The sequence below is a fragment of the Penicillium atrosanguineum genome (assembly GCF_028827265.1).
Source record: "Penicillium atrosanguineum strain IBT 20685 chromosome Unknown utg000003l_segment0_segment0, whole genome shotgun sequence".
Taxonomy (NCBI): domain Eukaryota; kingdom Fungi; phylum Ascomycota; class Eurotiomycetes; order Eurotiales; family Aspergillaceae; genus Penicillium; species Penicillium atrosanguineum.
The window spans coordinates 1,085,745-1,106,503 of NW_026623135.1; the positions used below are offsets into that span (position 1 = coordinate 1,085,745).

Consider the following 20,759-nt stretch of genomic DNA (forward strand, 5'->3'; position numbering starts at 1 on the left):
TACTGCATAGACTCGGGACTCCTACATTAATATTCACACCATGGACGAGGCAGCTGTAGGGGCAGGCCCTGCGAGGGCCCAACCCGGACTGCGACGGTTCGTCTTCGGACCTTTCCCCCATTCAGCCCACGTGCTAATAGGACCTGGTGTTACAGACGAGCAGGACGGTCTAAACATGTTACGGGTGTCTCTGGGGAGGCTAGCTGGACAAGCAGTGTGATCAATCTGGTCAATACGAGTGAGTGTGAATGTTGCCCGCCAAGGACACCCTCTAACGCGATGTCTCACACCAGTTATCGGCGCCGGAGTTCTAGCGATGCCGCTCGCGGTTTCGCACATGGGGATCGTTCTGGGAACGTGTGTGATCTTATGGTCCGGGGTCACGGCGGGATTCGGCCTCTATCTACAATCACGATGCGCTCAATACCTCGATCGAGGAAGCGCTTCCTTCTTCGCGCTATCGCAATTGACATACCCTAACGCCGCCGTGGTCTTTGATGCCGCCATTGCGATTAAATGCTTTGGGGTCGGCGTGAGCTACCTCATCATTATCGGTGATCTCATGCCTGGGGTGGTTCAGGGCTTTGTTGGAGGCCAGCCAGTTTATGACTTCCTCATCGACCGTCATTTCTGGGTCACTGCCTTTATGTGAGTTGGTATAGCTGGTATATCTGTGGTCTAGCGGCTAATTACCTTGTGTTGCAGGTTAATTGTGATACCTCTTTCGTACCTGCGCCGCCTAGACTCGCTGAAGTACACCAGTATTGCGGCTCTCGTATCCATGGCCTACCTGGTTGTCTTGGTTGTATATCATTTTGTCAAAGGAGATACGATTGCGGATCGTGGACCAGTTCGCGTGATTCACTGGGCTGGCCCGGTTTCGACCCTGGGCAGCCTTCCGGTCATCGTCTTTGCATTCACATGCCATCAGAACGTACGTTCCTTTTGATTATGTCTCTATTGAACATCAACTAACATGCATCGCTAGATGTTTTCCATCCTCAACGAAATCAAGAACAACAGCCACTTCCGGACGACAAGCGTCGTTTTTGCCAGCATCGGCAGTGCAGCTTCCACCTACATTCTGGTTGCCATCACTGGATATCTCTCATTCGGTGATCGTGTGGCCGGAAACATCGTCGGCATGTACCCTCCAGGTCTCTATGCGACGATCGGGCGAGCTGCGATTGTTATGCTAGTTATTTTCTCCTATCCTCTCCAATGCCACCCTTGCCGAGCCTCTGTCGACGCTGTGTTGAAATGGCGTCCTGCGGCCCAAGCCCCTGGCACCGACAACTCCCCACACAGACATCCGCTGTTGGGCCCGCGTGGCAACCGCACACCGGAGACTATGAGCGACCTTCGTTTCTCGATCATCACCACAACCATTCTAATCCTGAGCTATTTGGTAGCCATGACCGTGTCTTCCCTCGAAGCAGTGCTTGCGTACGTGGGTAGTACGGGCAGTACCAGCATAAGTTTCATCTTACCAGGCTTGTTCTACTACAAGATCTCATCCCCTGACTCTGCCGCCCACCGTGGTTTGATGAAGGAAGACGATGAGGCCATGGAAGATATCTCTGATGAAGAAGACGAAGACGAAGATGAAGGCGAAGGTTCCCTTGCTCGTTCGTTGACCGAGAGTGGCCTCTTGCTCCGCGGAGTTCGTCACTGGCACAAGGCTCTGCTCCGCCGTCTGAGTTTGGCTCTGGCCATATACGGCCTTGTTGTCATGGTCGTTTGTCTGATCACGAACACCTTCTTCGTCACTTCGCATTGATCAATGCGCCCGCTACTAAGTACCTGGAGCTTTTCCTTAATTTGTTTCCAGGGTCTATCTTTTCTTACGCTCGATGGTATACCGGAAAAGCGGTTCTGTCTGTTATTTTACCAATTTCTAGAAGCTCTTTTCTGTATATGGGGTTCTTTTTCACCATTCACTTGCATAGCTCTTGCTTTTTTTTGACCTTTGTTTGTTTGTGATTGATGTTGGGCGTTTGTGGTGCTAAACTTCACTTTCTTGTCATTTGTCTACTTTGTGAGTTTATTAACTCTTGGCCATACTTTACATCAATGACTACACCTGATGATAGAAACGGTAGCCTTGACGCCAGTTTAGCGTCCGAAAGTATTTCCACTTTTACCATAAGCTCACTAGCACTCATCAGTATTCCATTGTCTCTGAGCTTACAGCTCGAGTTCCATCCCTTGCTATTCAATGATCATTTCATTACCACTTAGAGTCCTTGGGCATCCTAGGGATTATTTGCCTGTTTAGGATTAGCGTCATTGGTATAGGTACCACCAGGCAGCACCAGGCATACCAAAGAAGGGATGGTACAAATCTCCTTGATCCGGGCAGCTCATATTCATTACCTTCTCTGGATACCTTTCCCCAATTGATCCTTCCTAGAGAGTGTTATTCCACACAATTATTTGTTGTCCTTCAACACAAAAACAACTCCCTGCCTATATAGCATCCATGGCCAGCATCGGAGACCTCCCCTATCTACGAGACAAGATCTTGGAAGACAACACCACAAAAAGAATCCTCATCAAACTGAAATCCAAAACCTTAGACTCAGAAGACTATCGCGTCTCCGCAAACGAAATTGTCAAAGAAATATTCCCGAACTGGGAAAACGATCGCCGAATTCTCTATCTCGCCATTGACATATGGAAGGAGCGCACCTTCATCGTTATCGATATCAACAATCACGATTATGACTTTGAAACGGCACACGAAAGCAAGAAGGTTCTTCCAGTCTATGTGCTTCGACAATATAGGAAAAGGCAGGGTTGGGCCCTAGTGCGATTTCATCCTGTGGATGAGCGTCTCATGATTCAACTGGCGGAGCTTCATGAGCATCAGGGGTGGAATTCTACGACTCCTTTTCTAGCGGATCATACTACAATGCTTTGTTATCGCAACCCTCGGGGGTTGCGGCCACGAAGTACTTCTATTTAGTTGGTCGATCTCGCGATTTGGAATGCCTTGCTTTAGCTGGTAGATCAAGTGCTTGAGGCGGCACTTCCAATTGAAGGCGCTCTAGTCGTGCAGTGTATTCGGAATAGGATCGGGTAAATGGGGCCTGTTCTTGCATTACTACTACAGCTTAAAATACTAATTTGAAGTCATGATCTGAAATTCTTGCTATCAAAACAGCAAAGACGGTCGAAATCTCGATAGGATACTGAATCACGAGCAGGAGTGCATATAGACAGTAAATGAAAGCAGTTGTTGAAGCAAAAAAGACGCACATGCGTCAAACTGGCTTGCCTATCCAATCTTATCCATCACCAGACGAGCAACCACACAACCAAAAGCTGAGTATAATACCCACTTAGTTGTTCTGTTGGCTGTTCAGGATGCGCAGAATAGACAAGAAGAGGTTGATAACATCCAGGTACAGAGAGATGGAAGCCTGGATCTCATCGTCAAGATGATAGTGGCGCATAACCATCTGCGTGTCCACGAGGATATACCCCGAGAATATCAGGGTCCCCATGACACCATAAATAAGCTCGGCGGTGCTGCCGAATGGAATGAACATGGCTACGAATCCGAAGAGGACCATGAACCACAGTGCGCCAAAGAGGTAGGGCATCCAGTCGGTGAAGTCGTACTTAGTTTGGCATGCGAAGAGCGTTAGGGCCACGAAGATACCCAACGTCAGGGCTAGGGCCTGCACGACAACTCGCACGTCATAGAAAGATGTCACCACGCTGATTGAGTAGCCTTCAAGTAGGGTGAAGCCAGTCAGGAAGATCAGATTTGTGGGGTATGACTTTGCCTTCCACCAGGTAGCTAGCATGAAGCCGAGGGCACCGAATATGGAGAGGATTACCAGCCATGGACTGCCTCTGATAAATTCGCGGTAGGAATCGCTGAAGAAGGAAATGGAGCAGAGGCCGGTTGTGACGAGAAGTTGGACGGTCCTGGAGTGGTTCTTGTGTTAGCTGTATGCTCTGCCTTGAAATACATTTTCCACGTGAGATTCGGAGGGAGATAGATTGTTAGACTAACAGGATAGAGTAGACCTTGCGCACGAACTGCATCCGGATGTCGATGGTGCCTTCCGACACGCAGCCGCCGAACTAAAAGCGACAGTCAGCGTCTCTGTAGCTTGCAGTGAGCATTTGGGTATAATACGTACCTTGAAATCATCGGGCAGGTTGTCATCCTCGGTGCGCGGAGCTGGGTCAGCTGTAGCCTGATATGAAGGCGGAGCCTGGGTGAACTGCTGATCCTCGAAGGAATCCCGCTGCGGGGCAGGCTCGTAACGAGCGTTGGCAGCCATGTTGAAGTAAGGAAGTTTTCGCTATCGATCAAAGTTTCGATGACAGCGGCGATGGATGTGAGAGAAAACTAAGAGGCGAGACGTTGATGACTTGAGGGGCGCAGCCATGTGACGTTAGATCACGTGCATCCATATCTCAACTACGCGATAAGAGATCAGATGAGAATTACTTTGACAGAGAATTTGAAGTAATGAAACGATCGAGACTCTTTTTAAATTTGCTGTATGGGATGGTAAGGAATCGACAAGCCGATTAAACGAACAAGTGATCTTGAGAAGGGAGAAAAAAGAAGAAATGAGAAGAAAAAAAGCCAAGGAATCACCCGTTAGACTGACCTCGACTTGTTCACAAACTTCATTCTTGCTTATCTCCATAGCATGCATGGACGCACTTCATCTTAAGAGATTGGGTAGAGTTGTGATTTACTTACTCATCCTGGTGAAAGGAGAGCCATCTACTAAATGCATGAAGACGACACGGTAGGCAGGATTATATATGTGCATTTCATCATAAGATGACTTTAGCTAGTCCGAAATCATAATTATAAGTTCCAAAAAGTTGATGTTCTCGTCTATTCGACGATTCGGTCGATGTGCGAGCGAGGGCGAGAGGTTTGCTGGGTGTCCTCATACGAGTTCTCAACAGTCGACCCCGAGTCTTCATCGGTGTCCATCACACCTTCATCATCATCATCATCATCATCATCATCATCACTTGAGTCACCAACGGCATGGACTATATCCTGACTCACGGTCGCGCTGGACATTTCAGTTGCGAGGCGTCTTCTCTGGAAGTCCTGTGCGTGTGCCGTAGACATGGCATTGCCGACCGCTTTCGCGAAACTGGGATGGCGGTTCCGAGCGCGCAGGGTCGAAATGGATGGTGTTCCGGTCTCAACATCTCCCGGTGCCATAAAGGGTGTTGTTGGAGCAGGCTGTTCTTGCAGCTGCATATCACCCGGCTGTGCGCCATCAAGGCCTGGGATCTGGACGGCAGGCACAGGCACAGGCACGTCGTATGGAAGGGGCACGTCTCTCGAGGCTCGGAACAAAAGCACGTTTGTGCAATGTTCATTCTCGACACGGAAGATAGACCACATTCCACGACGGAAAACCTCGGACAGGGAAATGACGAAGCTGAGAGCAGCCGAGTGCTGGAGGTCGTGAACGAAAATCGCGTAGAAAATCCAGTTGAATCGGATGATGACGTCCAAGGCCATTGCAACATAGTAAACCCATACGCGACGAAAGGCGAGCACTTCACGAAGGAGTTTGTGTTTGGCATATGGGTTGCCCAAACTCCAATCCATGATCAGATCCCAGACAGATACGTAGACAGCATTTAGAAGACCAAAGGTGATGAACGCTGCCTGGAAACGAGTGTGTCGATCAATGCGGTACATGCTCAAGGTTGCGTAGTAGAGGATACTGAAGACATACTTTCCCAAATTCAGAAGATGAGGGAAGGCATTCCTAGTATCCGCGTAACGACGAATGCATTGGAAGGCTCGCCATATCGCCGGCAGAGTGGTGAAGAATCCCAAGAGTCGGGAGTGAGAAGAGTTACACTTCACTGGATTGGACCAGTGGGAAGCGTATAGACAAAAGAACAACTCGATGTTCTAGACAATAGGTTAGCGGAGCTCAAAGCAAGGGCGTCCCGTTCTACTTACCCCCATGGCATATACTTGAGAGCAGTACATGTCGCCCAGGAAGAAATCACGGAATTCAACAGGGTATATTCCAGCAAGCAGTAGTCGCCACTATTTCCGTCAGCAATGGTTGAGACAACGATGATGGTCAAAACTCACGTTAGAGAAGGCCCACCACTTGCGGCTGCGATGGTACAGAACACGGACAGGCAGGAAGATGATGATGAGCGTCAAGCCAATCAGCACAACAGGCCAGTATATGTACATGGCATTAATCCACGAAAAGTTAAGCCACATGAAAAGACCCATAAGAAAGATGAAACAAGATGGAATCTGGATAACTGTAAGCATGTATCGCGGTCTGTGCTCAGCCCAACACATACCTCGAGCAATTGGCGCCACTCTAAGGTGTGCCTGGTGTCGTATTCGAAAACAAATGCATAGTTAATCTTCGACTTGGTCCAGACCATACAGTCCAAGGAAAAAAGTAAGACATGGAACGCGATTAGGAAATACCCGCCATAAATCTATGAAAATCAGACATGAATGTCACACGTGGGTGGGGAAGTAAGGGAGCACAAACCTGAAGTAGATAACTAGTCCACACCTGTACTTGAACATCATCATCTCGTAAGTGCCGTGAAGCATAGACCAGAGCCTGAATAGCAAACAGGGTACCGGCCGTAAGCAGAAGACCTGAGCGGAATGTACTGGGAGAATAATCGCCCGACTTCTTCATTGTGTGACGAAGCTTGGAGGCAGCAATCTTGCGGTTACCACGCTCGAAATATCGAGCGTACAAATCTTCCACCGCCGACATCAATGTCTCCAGCACATCACTTTGCACAAACGAGGCATTGTTGACCTTTTCGGTCATATATCGCAGCGGTGGCTGGGCGTTAACAGCTTTATCATACTTCTTGTTGATCTTGCGGAAGGCGGTTCGGTTGAGATAGGCATAGCCTTTCAGCAACTCGATTCCACGATAGAACTCCTGCAAAGCATGCTTGAGCTTGCGCTTGGCAGATCGATAGGAGACATCATTATTCGGCGGTTCCTGCCGCCGCATGAAATCTCGTCGATTTGAAATAAATTCCCGGTCGCGAGCTGGCATCCTTGGTGTGGCCATCTGGGCCAGTGCCTGTGAATTCTTGCCGAAATGAACCTTACCCGTCAAAGTATCCTTCAGCCGGGAGCTGTTCAATGCCCTTAGTCCACTTTGTCCGTTTTGAGAGTCCACGTTGCGTCGTTTGTTCGCCCGTTTGGCTTCATATACTTCCTGGATGCGCTGATCCCGCATGATGTGCAGCTGTTGGCGAAGAACTTGCAATCTTGCAGCGGCCTCCCGCTCCTTCATTTGGTAAAAATCATCGATCTTCTTTAGCTCCTCATCCAGGTACGCCATGAATACGTCTTCCTGCTTTTTGACTTCTGATCTCGTGTCAGCCGGTGATCCTTTACCAAGTGTGTTCACCTCTGATTGAGAGAAGACACGCCGCATGAGCTGCGATGTACGATTCATCGAAGTTGACTTGGTCAAAGGTTTGCCTTGTTGTGGGCTTTGGGCAGTTGGCTGACGTGCTAGAGGCGGCTGCTCGGGCGAGCCGTCCACGGCATGCGCTGGTAGATCACGAAATGCAGCATTTCGAGTCGCCACAGGGGACGGCGTTCTGACTCCCTGGCGAGCTTGCTGATCCTGTGGTGGCATGTACTCCTCATCTGGATCCAGTGCAGGGTCAGGAAGCTCGAAGGAAGCAGCATCCGAGGCGTGACCGTGCTGCTGTGGCGGTGTTGCCAGTATACTGCCATAGCTACCAGCGGTTTCTGAGAATCGTGATCCTGGTGTTCGAAGCGGCTGGCGCTCTGTTCTTGGGGAGGGTATGTTGCGGGTCTTCGAGGACGAATTGGCGCCAGTTCCCTGAAGGGTCGTCGCATCGATGAGCTCTCCAGCGTCGAGCTGCTTGTCGGTGTTTGATGGTGTTAATGTCGCACCATGGGAGAACGTAGTACTTTGACGAAAGGACGGTGTTCGAGGGCTCCGGTGTGCCTGCTTGAGGGCACGACTGATTGCCTTGATCTTCTTCTTGCCGCCCTATAGCATGATAGGTTAGTAATGACTCCAGTCGGCGGACAGAGTGGTCATACCTTGTAGTCGAGATACTTCGCTCGCCATTCAGGAACCAACTCCTGCTCCAGCTCTCTGTGCGAGACTAATGTCAGCCACTGGAATGCCGCATAATGGGATATCACAGGATCGAACTCACTTGGCAAACTTCATCCTGAGCGAGCCTCCGTCATCGCATGCCTACTGGTGGCGGAAAGAAAAACTGGATGGGAATTGACAGAGGTTGTAGGCGAATGATGAAGTCGGGATCGAGGTATCTGCCCAAATTTTCCCCGGCGTGCACGACCGATAAGGCGAAAAAGCAAGCTAGGCGACCTGGGGCTCTTCGTGATAAGGAAGTATTCAGGGAAATAGAAAAAAATTCCCGGGTATCCACAGAAGATCGACTGCGCAAGGTACCGACAGGGATAAGGTAGTGTATCGAATACCCCGAATATCTGGGCGTGCGCCATAATCAAATCGAGTAGCAACGACCTTGGGTACGAATCGCGACAATCAAAGAGCCCTACACGGGCACGTGCTCCACCCACGATGAGCTCATTGCCCACTTTGATGCCCTGGATTTCAGGCAGAAATAACCATTTAGGTCAGCATCGTCCATGATTGGTCAATAGGTCGGCCTGAGCTAAGCTGTTTGTGGACGGCTCCACAAAGCGGGATTCCGAACCTCCAAACTGGACTGGTATCCGATATCCGATCAATGATCATTGGTATCTTTGATGCTCGACAGGCACCTGCATCACGCATAGTATTCACCACATGCTCTTGCCCCTCGTCATCTCACTACAGTTTATGCTGCGTCATCGGGGAAATGTAGCCCTCATGATTGGAGTCTTGATCGGAGCCCAGGATCTACATTTGGGTTGGAATGTAAATCGTTCCGGAATGCGTTCGGCGTGTTTTCTCCATAGTGACTGGCTAGGAGATATCTGTCTCTGTAACCCTATGTACGCGGCTTATGTATTCGGGACATTCTCGGTATCGGCTCATTAGTTCATAGCAGATGATTCACGCATTGGGCACGCCTACATGCCTGCAAGGGAGTGATGACTACTTCGCTGCATATCGTTAGAATCTGCACCGGGTTCTTCTGTGCTTCTCGAAGACAAGGCTACTTGGATGATAAATTGTCATGTCGTGTGTTTGTATTTCGAACTTGGATATATCTACTTGGTACTATAGCCAGGTTATCCAATAAAGTAAAACGCATACCTTCGTCCATGCGCAGGTAACCAGGAACATGCAATACCAGATTGCATGGTCTCAGGTCTCAGCCGGATACCTAGAACTTAATTTCCTTTCTACCGACTGGATTTACCAGCGGCCGTAGCTCTCGTGGGGTCCGTAGCGGCCGGGGTCATAATGCTCAGCGCCGTGGCCTTGGACGTAATGCTCGTCGTACATTCTGTGGGCATTCTCCTTAGCTTGGTGCTTAGCCTTAATCTTGTCGACTTCGTCCATGCCCTTGGTTTCGGCAAGCTTATCGACTTCAGCACCGACAAGGGCGGCAATGGCCTCCTTGGCGAAGGCGTGGCTGACAGTCTTGCCTGTGGGTTTGTTAGAAAGAACATTACGCATGTTGATTCATCGTAACTTACCCTCCTTACGCTGGTGGTCCTCGTATGCCTTCATGCCGGCAAAGGAAGCGGCACCAGCGGCAAGCTCGTGAGTCCACTGACTTTGGTGCTCCTCACCGCCGTAGACTCTGCGGTGAGCATCTTGAGATTCGCCTGAAACTTAGTCAGTACACAGTCTTTATAAGGCTGTGCGGTGCAAGAGCGAAAGCAGACAAAGCAGACAAAGTACTCGGGAGATAGCCTCTTGTCTGCACGTGTGGACATGCACACACCGCATGTGCCCCAGGTGTGGTAACTCACCCCAGCCGAAAGCCATTGTGATTATAGTACTTGGTGGTAAAGAAAAAGGTTTAAAGAGCAAAGTAATTTCGAGAGTATTGGTAGGAAGAAAGTCTTTTTGTGGGACAGATGAGGGGGTTATATACCTGGGCAAGCATGAATGAATGCTTCAGAAAGGCTATACCGATTCGGCTCACGATATTCAGGAGCTTGCCCCTCGTCCAATCTCAGCTCTGGTTGCCCCACCGTTGTTGTGGACAGAGTGTTTGGAAAAGGATTTTACCGAGATAGTCGTAGGCAGATGGAGTAAGGCCCCTCCGAAACATGGCTCGACGACGGGTGGAGATGATAATCAGAGTCGTCGTCCCCTCCATGGGGCGGTGGAGCTGGCATATCACACAGCCTTCTCAGCTCCTGTTGACATATTCGGAGTGTTAAAGGAGAGGCGATGGGGACCGATCTACAGAGATCACCGACTGTACTCTATGATAGCCGAGCTCGCCCTGAAAGGTCAGACAGCGTCATTAGCCCTGTGGAAGGTTGCCGGAGTGTGTATCACGATTCCCGACAAACACCTTCCCAGGGGAGCCTCGTCATTTGCGGGCTCTATTCGTACCAGCTGAGAGGCTCCAATGAATATTCAGCTGTCCCTGGGACCGGTACAGGGATAGGATATGACTCTATGTGATGCTGAAGCTGTGCACACCACAAATACACCATGCAATCATTCCACTCTTTACCTTAGCTATGACGAGAGCCAAGGCATGCTATGCTGACTTTTAACAATGAGATCTCTGAAATTGAAGTGATACGCTACTTCAAGGGTACGAGTACGTGTCCGATTGGACCCAATGAGATAGTGGAGTGCTGATCGAAGGGACCGAAATGGACTCAAGTGGACCCATTTGGGTCCATTCAGCCCTACTCCGCCGGCAGATTAACAAATTAAAGGACGATTCGGGTGAAACGGAGTTATATTTTCAACCTACAGTAGCGGTACAAAACCCGCTCTTCGGGATACACGGAACGAATGACCCCCAGCAATGACCGCTGCAGGAGAAGAGCGGGCCAAGCTTCTCATGTCTGAGGCCTGACCGCGCCCTACAAGGCATCCGGCTTGGCATTACGAGCCTCCTTCTATACACAAGTGGCGGTGAAATTGAGACGCAATCTGGTTCGAAGGTGGATGATTGGAAAGTGTCTAAAGAGGCTGGATTCTATCACTGGCTGTATTTTGTATCTCTCGTGATCTCATTACGTAGACCATCCATCCGTGGCGCACACATCCACATCCATCCTACGAAACTTGATGTTCGGACAGAACCACCTATAGTCTAAATTATGTCAATTAAGCTCCTTGCTATTTTCATAAATTCAATCGTAATAATAATCGAGATCAAAATTAGCTAGACTTTAATAACCAAACGATCAAAGATCATTCTAGTTGACATATAGTGTCCGAGAATAGCACAACAGCCTCCTACATAATTTTCTTTCGGCCCTGGGCGAACACAGTGCCACTGCCAAGAAAGCCGATTCAATATGGCCTCATGAGAGGTTCTATGCAAGCATTACCGTGTTTAAAAGATGCGGATCGGCAGGCAGCAGAGATACGCTTATGATACAATACAGCCGCCCCGCAGCGAGCTCCGGTCTTGGCAAACCCTTTTGTGACAAAACACCCATTTTCGTGATAGCACGTTGATCACAACCCCTTCAGCCACACTTTACGCAGAAAAACATCGGCTCCAAAGTCCCCTTGCGCGGGATAAGAATAGCGCAGCCACAAGGGTCCCTGTCCCTCCTTGGCGTGAAGCTGAACAGCTTGGAGAAGCCGAATTAGTGGACGGGATCACGAGCAGAGCTTAGCTCCCCTGCTGTATAGCTAGAACGGGCCTCGCTATTCATTATGCCGACCAAAAACCCCGCCCAATCCGACTTTCCCTCCAAACTCACCCTCACCGTCACCCTTCCACCTTCCGGATCCTCCCCAGCCCCCAATGTCCTACTGTTACTTCACGGACTGGGCGATTCTGCTGCAGGCTTCACCGCCTTCGCGCGAGCCCTCCAGCTTCCAGAGACCGCAATCGTAACAGTACAAGGGCCTGCACCCCTCCCCCTTGACCTAGGCGGATTCCATTGGGGTGACGATGTGGCCTTCGATACCTCAAGCGGTGGGTTGGACATGGACGCTGGTCTGACGCGAAGCACAGCAGTACTGGCCAACGATGTAGTGCGCGACACACTGATCAAGAAATGCGGCTACCTTCTACGCGAGATTATGATTTTCGGATTCGGACAAGGTGGCATGGCTGCGTTGACCGCAGCTCGGGAGCTGGGACAAGGTGACAATGGCGGACCTCTGTCTGGAGTCATCTCCGTTGGAGCACCGTACCCGCTCTCCGGGCAGAAATGGGGGCCCAAGAACCGTACCCCAGTGCTATTGGTGGCTGGACGGGACTCCCTCGTGGTCTCCGATGCGGCTGTTCGTAGGACGAAAGAGGTCTTTGAGTTTGTTGAGCTCAGCCGGTACCCAAGAAAGGGTGACAGTATGCCGTCAAATCGGAATGAGATGATGCCTGTCATGCAGTTCTTTGCACGGCGATTGCGTAGCCGGCAGGGTGTGCCCGAGGGCAGCGTGGAGATTGGCTGATATGTCTGCCACCAAGCTGGCCCATCCGTGGGATGTATGAATATTCACGATGTCATGTCAAAACAATCTTGGGAACAAAAACTGCATTACTCATCTACACCAAAACATATACAAATTTATCAGAACACTATGCTACTTCGGCCTCAATGATTCCTTGTCCCTGGCGTGGTGGAAACCAGAACTTCACCATTTGAAACCCGGCCGATGTCAAGAGCTTCTCCCAGTGATCCCGAGTACGCTCCATGCTGCTGCAAAAGACCATCATCTGCCAATCCAACATGGTCTGTGCCAGTGGAGCGCCCTTGTCAGGTAAAATAAACTCCTCGATGATGAGTTTTGAGTAGCCTTTCTTCATGGCAGCACGCAAGTGCTGTAAAATTTCGTGGCATTGTGCATCTGCCCAGTCGTGCAGAATGAACTTCATGTAATAGATTCGAGCGTCTGTAATCAACTTTGAATTAGTTCCTTATCCCCATTATTCGAAAATTTTCCTCACCTTGAATGGGCTGTGGCTTGAAGAGATCAAATGACAGGCTCTCGATCTTTCTACCGGAATCATTTCCCGGTAACACGCCTGGCTGATCCTCGAGAATCAAGCGACCAAGTGCATTTGGAAACTTCGCTTGGAAAGCGGCCAGCTCATGTCCTCTTCCGCCTGCCACATCCACAAGCAGCACATCCCCCTCACTGGCTTCATATCCATCAATCAGGCGCTCCTGGACCGGAAACCAGTCAACCCAATTAAGGTTGTCTCCACGGTTGCCTTCCATGTATGTATCGAAATCTTTCCCGGATTCAGGGCACTGCGCAAACCATTCCCAGAGGGACTTTTCTGTTTTCTCGCCGTATTGGAAAGGGCCGTTATTTGTTTCTGCGGGGCTTTGAAAACTCGCTTGGCGGAAGTATTCTGGAGTTTTGGCCAAGCTAGGCATGCCGACATCGAATCTGCATTACATTGTGTTAAGCAGTGTTAAGACATGGAGGAAATGGACGTACAAGAACTTGACCGTCGCATCACTTTCGCGGGTACTCATTTGTCGAGTCATCGTGTTTGCGGCGTATATTCTGATATCGTGCTCAACGACGTATCCAATTCCAGCAAGCACACGCAACACTCGTTCTGCAGTTGTGAGCCCTGAGATACTCAAAGTGACCATGAGAATAGGGGTTTACCTGTCAACATCAAATCTGCGTTCTTGACAGCAGCAAGCTCTTCTATTGCCAAAGGTACATTCCTATTCGTGAGGGTTGTGAAGACATCTAGGTCAATGCCAATCCTCACGCAGAGGATTTGAGTGGGCTGCAGATAAAGCCGTCAATCTTTGGTCCCGTCCTTACAAAGTTTGAACACAGGCCCATGCAACTGTTGCCCGGAATACTCACAGAGTAGCTGAGTTGAATAACTGCGTCTCGGGGCTTTTGTAGTGCTCCGACTAGATCCTGGGCGGCCTTGAGAGCTATGACCCTATCTTTTTCACTTTTGTCGTGTTTGAAGCCATCCGCCGCTTGACGGAGGGTATCTATCAAGCGATCAATGTGTTGTGTGTCGCTAACATAAGTGATCATATTGGGAGATTCAAGTAGAAAAGTCGAAAGTCAGAGCCAGGATAACCTTCCAACTTTCAAGGCTGGAACATAATGGAGGCTTTAACACATGGAGGGTACTCGACCAATTTATAAACAAGATAATCTCCTCCATATAGGAACCTGTTCCCTCGGATGTTCTCCGGCGAGAGAGAATCTACATGGATCACCCTGGATTAAACAAACCTAAATCCGCCTCAGATACAAACCCAACGCATCAGGATACCTATCAACACCTCAACCAACTTTTCGCGCCAAAAAATGTGTCCGCGTGGACAAAGTATGTGGATCCTGCAGATAGTGGGCACCATACAAGTAGTCCAATAATCCTTCTAGTAATTCGATTGGGACAGAAACTAATCAATATAAGCAGATCGATTCCATTCTCAGATCTTTTACGCGGGATCGACCAGGGATTGGCCCATTAGAGCCCAATCAGGTATGAGAAAAGTGCCCGATGCAGCTACGATCACACACGTGATATCAATCTGCGAGGTTTACACCTCATGTTTTGCAATTTCTAGAGATGTGACGGATCTTAGTGTATCCAATCAATATGTTTTATAGGTACGGAGGACACCCCGAAAGAAGAGTTCATGATTGGCAAGTGTTTTAATATGGGGCTACGTGTGCGCTGTTATTTGTTTATTTCTGACCGCGTCGTTATTTGCTTATTCTTAGGCTGCGAACATGTCCAAAGTCGCCGGATCGAAGCCGGATCGAAGCCTCGCCTTGCTTACGGGGGATACGGTGAGCGCTTGCGCTTCGATGTGTCTGGTGCAATTTGTCTAGTGTGATAATCTGCTTTGATTATTCTGGAAGGTGGCGTCCTTGTATTTATCGCTTCTTGGTATAGGTCAAACTTCTGGGGCCAGAGCCTGAGGACCGAAATCGTCCAGTGAGCTGATCATCTGAATGTATCTGTCCATGATATGAGAAGGTTTCGGATTATTTTCGAAGATGGTTGGGGGACAAGGACAAAGAAGCGAGAGGTGCACCTAGGGACTTGAGATTGGGGCAAATTGCCCAACCTTTAAGTCATTTTGGACTAGAGCGGGGTACGTGGCCTGCCCAATTAGCCGGGGCTTGTGGATCCTGCCATACATGGCCTCGCGAGGTGCCTGAAGGGACCGGAAATTGTGATGCGGCATCTGTCTCGAGCTTTTTACCCTTTTTTTTAAGATGTTTAGACATCCTTCGATCACCAATCGTGGTGGTAAACTTTTGATGGTTTATGTAGGACCGTTTGTTGTGGCTGCTGGTTAAATAAAGGTCGGGGTATCAACTTCTATAACGACGTGTCTCGTGATCACTAACGGTGTTTCATTAGGGAATCCTCGACCATCTGAGACGATGAGCGAAACTATCAGCAACTCTTATACCTATCAATAAAGCTGCGTTTACGAGCATTTCACTTCAAATACCGATGGGTGTCAGCGGATCATCTCGTCCACATAGAGCTGCCTCGACTCACTTCTTCACCAAATCCAATGTGTAAGCCTCATGCCGTCGGGTATCTTGCGTGAGCTTCTTGAGTAGGCCGGGAAAAAGAGTGAGGAAGCACTTGGCGGCCCAGGGAGATCGCTTGAAACAGTCTGCTAGTGCTCCAAGACCCAGACTCCTCACCACAATTAAAACCCAGAAATGATGTGTTCCAGACTTGACACCACCAAAGTCCTGGCCGATCGCAAGGCTCCCAATAATATCAAAAGTGATAAGATTGAACCAAAATACGAGATCCAGCCCGTCTTTGCCTTTGATTGCATTTTGTTCAATAAATTCGTCCACAACGGCTGCGATCAATGACTCCTGTGCTTTCAAAGACCGATCTTCGGAGCCCATCTTCATTCGGTTGCATATCAAGATTCTCCCCAGCGTCTCTGGCAGGCATTTCTTGGTGAGAGACATATCTTGGTGACATCATGGGCCCAGACCCCGGTGTACTCCGTCGATTTCGGGACTGGCTCGGTGCCTCGCTATGTCGAAGCCATAATTCCCGATATGGACGGCAATGTACAGGTTAAACAAGGGCCCAGGCCAGCTGTGGGTGCTGTGCCAGGTCCTGTGTCAGCCGAGTCTCAGTCCTGGTACAACAACGGGGTTGATATCTCGGTGCATCTACGATCGAGCGCAATGGAGAAGCTATTGAAGGATGAGCATCTATTCCCTCGGAGTATTTGAAATAACTACAGCATCTTTATAGATGAAATAATTTTAAACAAATGCAAACGAACGAGAAACCACATGAATTCAGCGCATCGAAGCCCATACAATCTCTCATCCCCAATAACAATGCTCCCTTGCGGACGAGCTCAACCATCCAACGCCACTTTCCACCACGCGCATCTTCTCGCTGACGCCAGATCTTTCATAGGACCAAAGTCTGTTGAGTTGAAATCTTGCACGGTCTAGTCAGCATCCGTTGGAAAAGCTGGCAGGCCTGGCCCGTCAGGCAAACCCGTAGTAGAGAATTCAGTCGCGCATTACAGACAATTGTCGTCTCTGTTAGTGTCAGGCTAACACGATCAAACTGGTTCGTATACCCGAGTGAGCCATCGAATTGAGCCGGATAGAGCTGCTCGCTCACTGTGCAAATGTGCGCGGGTGAAAGTTGTTGAAAGAGAGCTTTGACGTAACTCTCATAGCTGTGGTTTGTCTTGATCTAAGGGGAAGCGAAGAGAACTCCCTCGTCGGAGTTATGGCCGGTCATAATTTTCACAGCAATAGTGAATTTCCCATCTGCCAATAATCTAGACGGTAAGTCGATAACAAATGAGCCATCAACCGCCAGGCCTTATTGTCGAAGTTAGCTGGATATTCGCACTATGCGGAAAGAACATATACCGAAGGTAGAGGTCCCGTAAGGTCGAGCGTTACCGACCCATAGAATACGTATATAGGTAGCTTCACGTCTTTATCGTGTTATAAGCTTCCTTCGGCCTTGGTGGCTTGGTGAAGCGTTGATAAGGCTAGTAAGCTTTTGGCTTCCTCTTTCGATACTCTTTGTAGTTCTTGGATATTCTATTATTAGTGATAATGGTGCTTGGTGTGGTGGTGCCAATGGTGGGTCGTCGAATATTTGAAGCGTTAGAATACCTTTCTCGTTTGCTTGAAGGGGTAAAATGACGATAGATGGGCTAAATGGATATGTCTCTCCTTTGAAAAACGAATTACGGATAATTCGTTAAGTGAATGCGTCTATACGCACTTTGGCTATATCGCGAAAGAATGCACGCTTTATGCTAACTTTACCACTAAATGTGATGATTTTGTTATTATCCCATTATAGTGGTTAAGAATTGGTTTTCGTCCGGTATAGTACAGTGGCGTATCATTAGTATTTGCACCCTGTTACATTGCATCCTGACCGCCCTTGATACACCGCCTACCTATTATAGCCACCCACAACCCCTATTATTGTCTGCCTATGATCCTCTTCCTATGATCCTCTTCCTATGATCCTCTAAACCATGCCTCGCGGTCCTGAGCTTGAACCATATATACGCGAGCGTATATGTGAATTAAAACGATCAGCAAAATGGGGTGCAAAACGTATCCAGAAGAATGCGTTCCCTGATATTCCTCTATCCACTATCCACTATACCCTCCGGCAAGATCTAAAGCGTTTAAAGGGTGTTTCCCTACCTCGCTCTGGCGCACCTCGCAAGCTTACTGCGGAGGACCGAGACCGTGTGTATGATGCTATTCAAAACCGTCCTGATATTACCCGCGAGGATCTGCTTGCTGAGGTTAATTATAAGGTTAAAGCGATGTCAATCTGGCGTTTAACGCATAATATGGGCCTCCGGAAGTGGCGAAAGATGAACCGACCTTACCTTACACCTATTCACGCTACGAAACGTCTTACTTGGGCTTTAACCTATCGCCACTTTACACCAGAGGACTGGAAAAGGGGTTTTTAGTCGGATAAAACGACTATTAAACGCGGACAAGGTGCTCGGAAGGAGTGGACATTTATTCCTCCTAAAAATCAGCTTCAAGAGCGCGAGTCTGGTATCCAAATGACTCTATCGAAAGGGAAACAGACAAAGCAAATGTTCTGGGCTTATTTCTCAGGCGCTCCGCGAAAGACTGGCTTAATTCCTTTATTCGGAGATCCTACTGCGGATCGTAAGAGTATCACAAAAGAGGTTATTCATAATCTTTATCGTGGTATCCTACCTACCTTACTTACGAACGAGGATGCTCTCTTTCAACATGATAATGCACCGACGCATACTGCATATATCGTCCAAGCCCTTCTCCGTGAGTTAAATATCACTATAATGGATTGGCCGCCTTATTCGCCAGATTTAAACCCAATTGAGAACCTCTGGGGCTTATTAAAGGCTGATATATTAAAGCTACGGCCATGGCTTCGCGAGATGCCTAATAATAATACTACTTGGGCAGAGCTAGTAGATACAGCGCAGGCTGCGTGGGAACAGCTTACAATTAGGCACTTTATCAATCTAGCTGAGACTATGCCTCATCGTGTAGAGGAAGTGATTCGGTATGAAGGGTGGCATACCAGTTATTAGAAATAGAACTCTATTCTACCGGCAGAATATATGTGGGTCGAAGTACTAGGGTGCAAATACTAATGATACGTGACTGTAAGTTGATCGATAAACTACTCTTCTAGTATTAGTTGACACGGTGAGCGGGGCGCTGTTTCTGGCTCCCATTGCACCGCCCCTCTGCCACCTCCGACCGCCTGCCGCTCTCTGCCTTCCCCCTGCCTCTTCTGGTATGGCGCCCTCCGGGCCCCGCTTGAGGGTTAGTGCCGGCTCTGGCCGCTTTTACCACTTGACCCTACGAAAGGTTATCCCCTTCGCGCGATCGCTCAACGTTGAATAGGGTATACCATATAGTTTTGCAGCCGCGTGTAATGATCAATATTGCCCACTTTGAAGGCCTTGAATGGCTAGTGAGATCTTGCCCTCTTGTTCGATAGAGATTCGCGAGGATTGGGTGCGTTTTGGTGGCATAGTGGGTAGTTGAAGAAGATGGGTATGCGGGGGAACGCGTCCTCGGGTGGAATTCACGGTTCGCTTGTGTTCACGGCTGACTTGTGGATTACGTTACTCCATAGTTAAGTTAGTTAGTTAGTTAGTTAGTTAGTTAGTTAGTTAACTAAGTTAGTTAAATACCTTGGGGTGACCTGACTAAGTCACGGGATTAGATTGATCGTACTTTGCGACAGACTGACAACGATTTCATGGCACGTGATCCAGGGATCCGACTAATCCTAAAACAGCAACTGATTGAATGACTTATTGACGTAGGGTCGCAGATCGGCACACTTCGCGATAACCCAATTTCCGTATCTCACCCCATGAATGCCAAACTTTTTAAGAGTCTTCTCATTTCGAGTTCATTGATTTTCGGTGGTTGAAAGATGGCACTACCGCTACAGGAACTGATCTCACCGCCCCAGGAAGAGACCCCAACAGCGCAGGAGGATATATCACCGCCGCAGAACGAGACATCACTACCGCAGGACGAGATATCACTACCTCACCGGGAAGAAACATCACTAAGCAAAGAAGAGACATCGCCACCCGAGGAAGAGACATTGTCGAGACAGCATCATGCGCCCATCGTGAGCGTAGCTGCGAAAGCTCTGGCCGAGAAGAATATCCCCGTCGTGGAGTATGGGGAGCAGATACAGTGGCGCTACGGAGACCCTGTGGTCCTTCTGGTAAGCATCAAAGAGCTTTTGTGGCATTGATCAGTCGACTCGTTGGGCATTTCTAACGTCTTGAATTCCAGCGCGTGGAGTGGGCAGTCCCCGATGAACTGCTCTCGCTTGCGTCAGAAATTCTATCAGACCAGGGTTTCCCTCCTGTGTCCCTATCCACAGGAGCTGCTGCTTACTACGGAGAATGGGATCGAGCTTGCACTATCCATAGGTTAGGTGAGAGGTGTCCGGTATATCTCTACCCGCTGTCATTTGTCGGCCTTGAGCTTCAGGACACCTGCAAAGTCAAATCCACCTTTGACCGCACGCTCAAGATCTTGACGCCCAAACCCAACAAATACATGGTGTCTTTGCTTCGTCATCTCCTCAACCACCCGCTTAACGATAGTTTCAGACTTCGAGTAAAAGATGATCTACTGTCTTTTATATGCTTTTTTATTTTACGTGAAAAGCCGCTGAATACGAAGGATGGGGAATGCGACGACGATGAGAACGAAGAAGATTACCAAAATAGAGTCGGAGAAGCATTGAGGGAAATGGAGACTTGGGATTGGGGCGCTGGTGGAAAGGACTATCTGAGTATTTCTGAATCTGTAATCCGAGACTGTCGGGCTATTGACCAGTTAACTAGTTGCTGATGAGAAAAGACCATCTCCGTATGTCTGAATCTGTTCTCCGAGACTGTCGATCTATTGACCGGCTCTGAGGATTTAGGTACGTGCTGAAAGAATATCAATAAACGTAGTAAGTTAATGGGATATTGGTACCTTTATTGACCAGGTATTGAATCCGTCATGGCTAGAGCTAAGTCCATCGCATGATATCTCCATCAAAGGGAAACCTCCCACGATTCCCTGAAGTTTATTGTAATTCCACTCTATTAT

At 48.8% G+C, this 20,759-nt stretch overlaps 10 protein-coding genes across 10 annotated transcripts; 5 read left to right on the forward strand and 5 right to left on the reverse strand.

Moving 5' to 3' along the window:
* Positions 1-40: 40 nt before the first annotated feature.
* Positions 41-1,780, forward strand: N7443_003820 (uncharacterized protein; the record flags this gene model as incomplete). The annotated part of the gene is made up of 5 exons (XM_056883876.1): positions 41-96; positions 156-238; positions 294-648; positions 706-934; positions 989-1,780. 5 exons carry the CDS (start codon positions 41-43, stop codon positions 1,778-1,780), a joined length of 1,515 nt encoding a protein of 504 aa, XP_056742154.1.
* A 702-nt stretch (positions 1,781-2,482) lies between these two features.
* On the forward strand, positions 2,483-2,968 carry N7443_003821 (Subtilisin-like serine protease; the record flags this gene model as incomplete). Its single annotated transcript, XM_056883877.1, has 1 exon — positions 2,483-2,968. One exon carries the CDS (start codon positions 2,483-2,485, stop codon positions 2,966-2,968), a length of 486 nt encoding a protein of 161 aa, XP_056742155.1.
* A 376-nt stretch (positions 2,969-3,344) lies between these two features.
* Positions 3,345-4,301, reverse strand: N7443_003822 (Bax inhibitor-1 family protein; the record flags this gene model as incomplete). Its single annotated transcript, XM_056883878.1, has 3 exons — positions 3,345-3,939; positions 4,028-4,098; positions 4,158-4,301. The coding sequence occupies 3 exons, from the start codon at positions 4,299-4,301 to the stop codon at positions 3,345-3,347; spliced, it is 810 nt and encodes a 269-aa protein (XP_056742156.1).
* A 572-nt stretch (positions 4,302-4,873) lies between these two features.
* N7443_003823 (SPX and EXS domain-containing protein) lies at positions 4,874-8,231 on the reverse strand (the record flags this gene model as incomplete). Its single annotated transcript, XM_056883879.1, has 7 exons — positions 4,874-5,923; positions 5,975-6,064; positions 6,113-6,286; positions 6,337-6,480; positions 6,537-8,045; positions 8,099-8,153; positions 8,218-8,231. 7 exons carry the CDS (start codon positions 8,229-8,231, stop codon positions 4,874-4,876), a joined length of 3,036 nt encoding a protein of 1,011 aa, XP_056742157.1.
* A 1,161-nt stretch (positions 8,232-9,392) lies between these two features.
* On the reverse strand, positions 9,393-9,971 carry N7443_003824 (DUF3759 domain-containing protein; the record flags this gene model as incomplete). The annotated part of the gene is made up of 3 exons (XM_056883880.1): positions 9,393-9,625; positions 9,677-9,808; positions 9,956-9,971. The coding sequence occupies 3 exons, from the start codon at positions 9,969-9,971 to the stop codon at positions 9,393-9,395; spliced, it is 381 nt and encodes a 126-aa protein (XP_056742158.1).
* Positions 9,972-11,843: 1,872 nt separating this feature from the next.
* On the forward strand, positions 11,844-12,587 carry N7443_003825 (alpha/beta hydrolase; the record flags this gene model as incomplete). Its single annotated transcript, XM_056883881.1, has 1 exon — positions 11,844-12,587. One exon carries the CDS (start codon positions 11,844-11,846, stop codon positions 12,585-12,587), a length of 744 nt encoding a protein of 247 aa, XP_056742159.1.
* A 127-nt stretch (positions 12,588-12,714) lies between these two features.
* On the reverse strand, positions 12,715-14,153 carry N7443_003826 (uncharacterized protein; the record flags this gene model as incomplete). The annotated part of the gene is made up of 5 exons (XM_056883882.1): positions 12,715-13,028; positions 13,084-13,532; positions 13,584-13,707; positions 13,761-13,887; positions 13,971-14,153. The coding sequence occupies 5 exons, from the start codon at positions 14,151-14,153 to the stop codon at positions 12,715-12,717; spliced, it is 1,197 nt and encodes a 398-aa protein (XP_056742160.1).
* Positions 14,154-15,641: 1,488 nt separating this feature from the next.
* N7443_003827 (uncharacterized protein) lies at positions 15,642-16,013 on the reverse strand (the record flags this gene model as incomplete). The annotated part of the gene is made up of 1 exon (XM_056883883.1): positions 15,642-16,013. The coding sequence occupies one exon, from the start codon at positions 16,011-16,013 to the stop codon at positions 15,642-15,644; it is 372 nt and encodes a 123-aa protein (XP_056742161.1).
* A 1,628-nt stretch (positions 16,014-17,641) lies between these two features.
* Positions 17,642-18,094, forward strand: N7443_003828 (uncharacterized protein; the record flags this gene model as incomplete). Its single annotated transcript, XM_056883884.1, has 1 exon — positions 17,642-18,094. One exon carries the CDS (start codon positions 17,642-17,644, stop codon positions 18,092-18,094), a length of 453 nt encoding a protein of 150 aa, XP_056742162.1.
* A 1,478-nt stretch (positions 18,095-19,572) lies between these two features.
* On the forward strand, positions 19,573-20,696 carry N7443_003829 (uncharacterized protein; the record flags this gene model as incomplete). The annotated part of the gene is made up of 4 exons (XM_056883885.1): positions 19,573-19,875; positions 19,947-20,468; positions 20,523-20,589; positions 20,656-20,696. 4 exons carry the CDS (start codon positions 19,573-19,575, stop codon positions 20,694-20,696), a joined length of 933 nt encoding a protein of 310 aa, XP_056742163.1.
* Between the last annotated feature and the right edge of the window lie 63 nt (positions 20,697-20,759).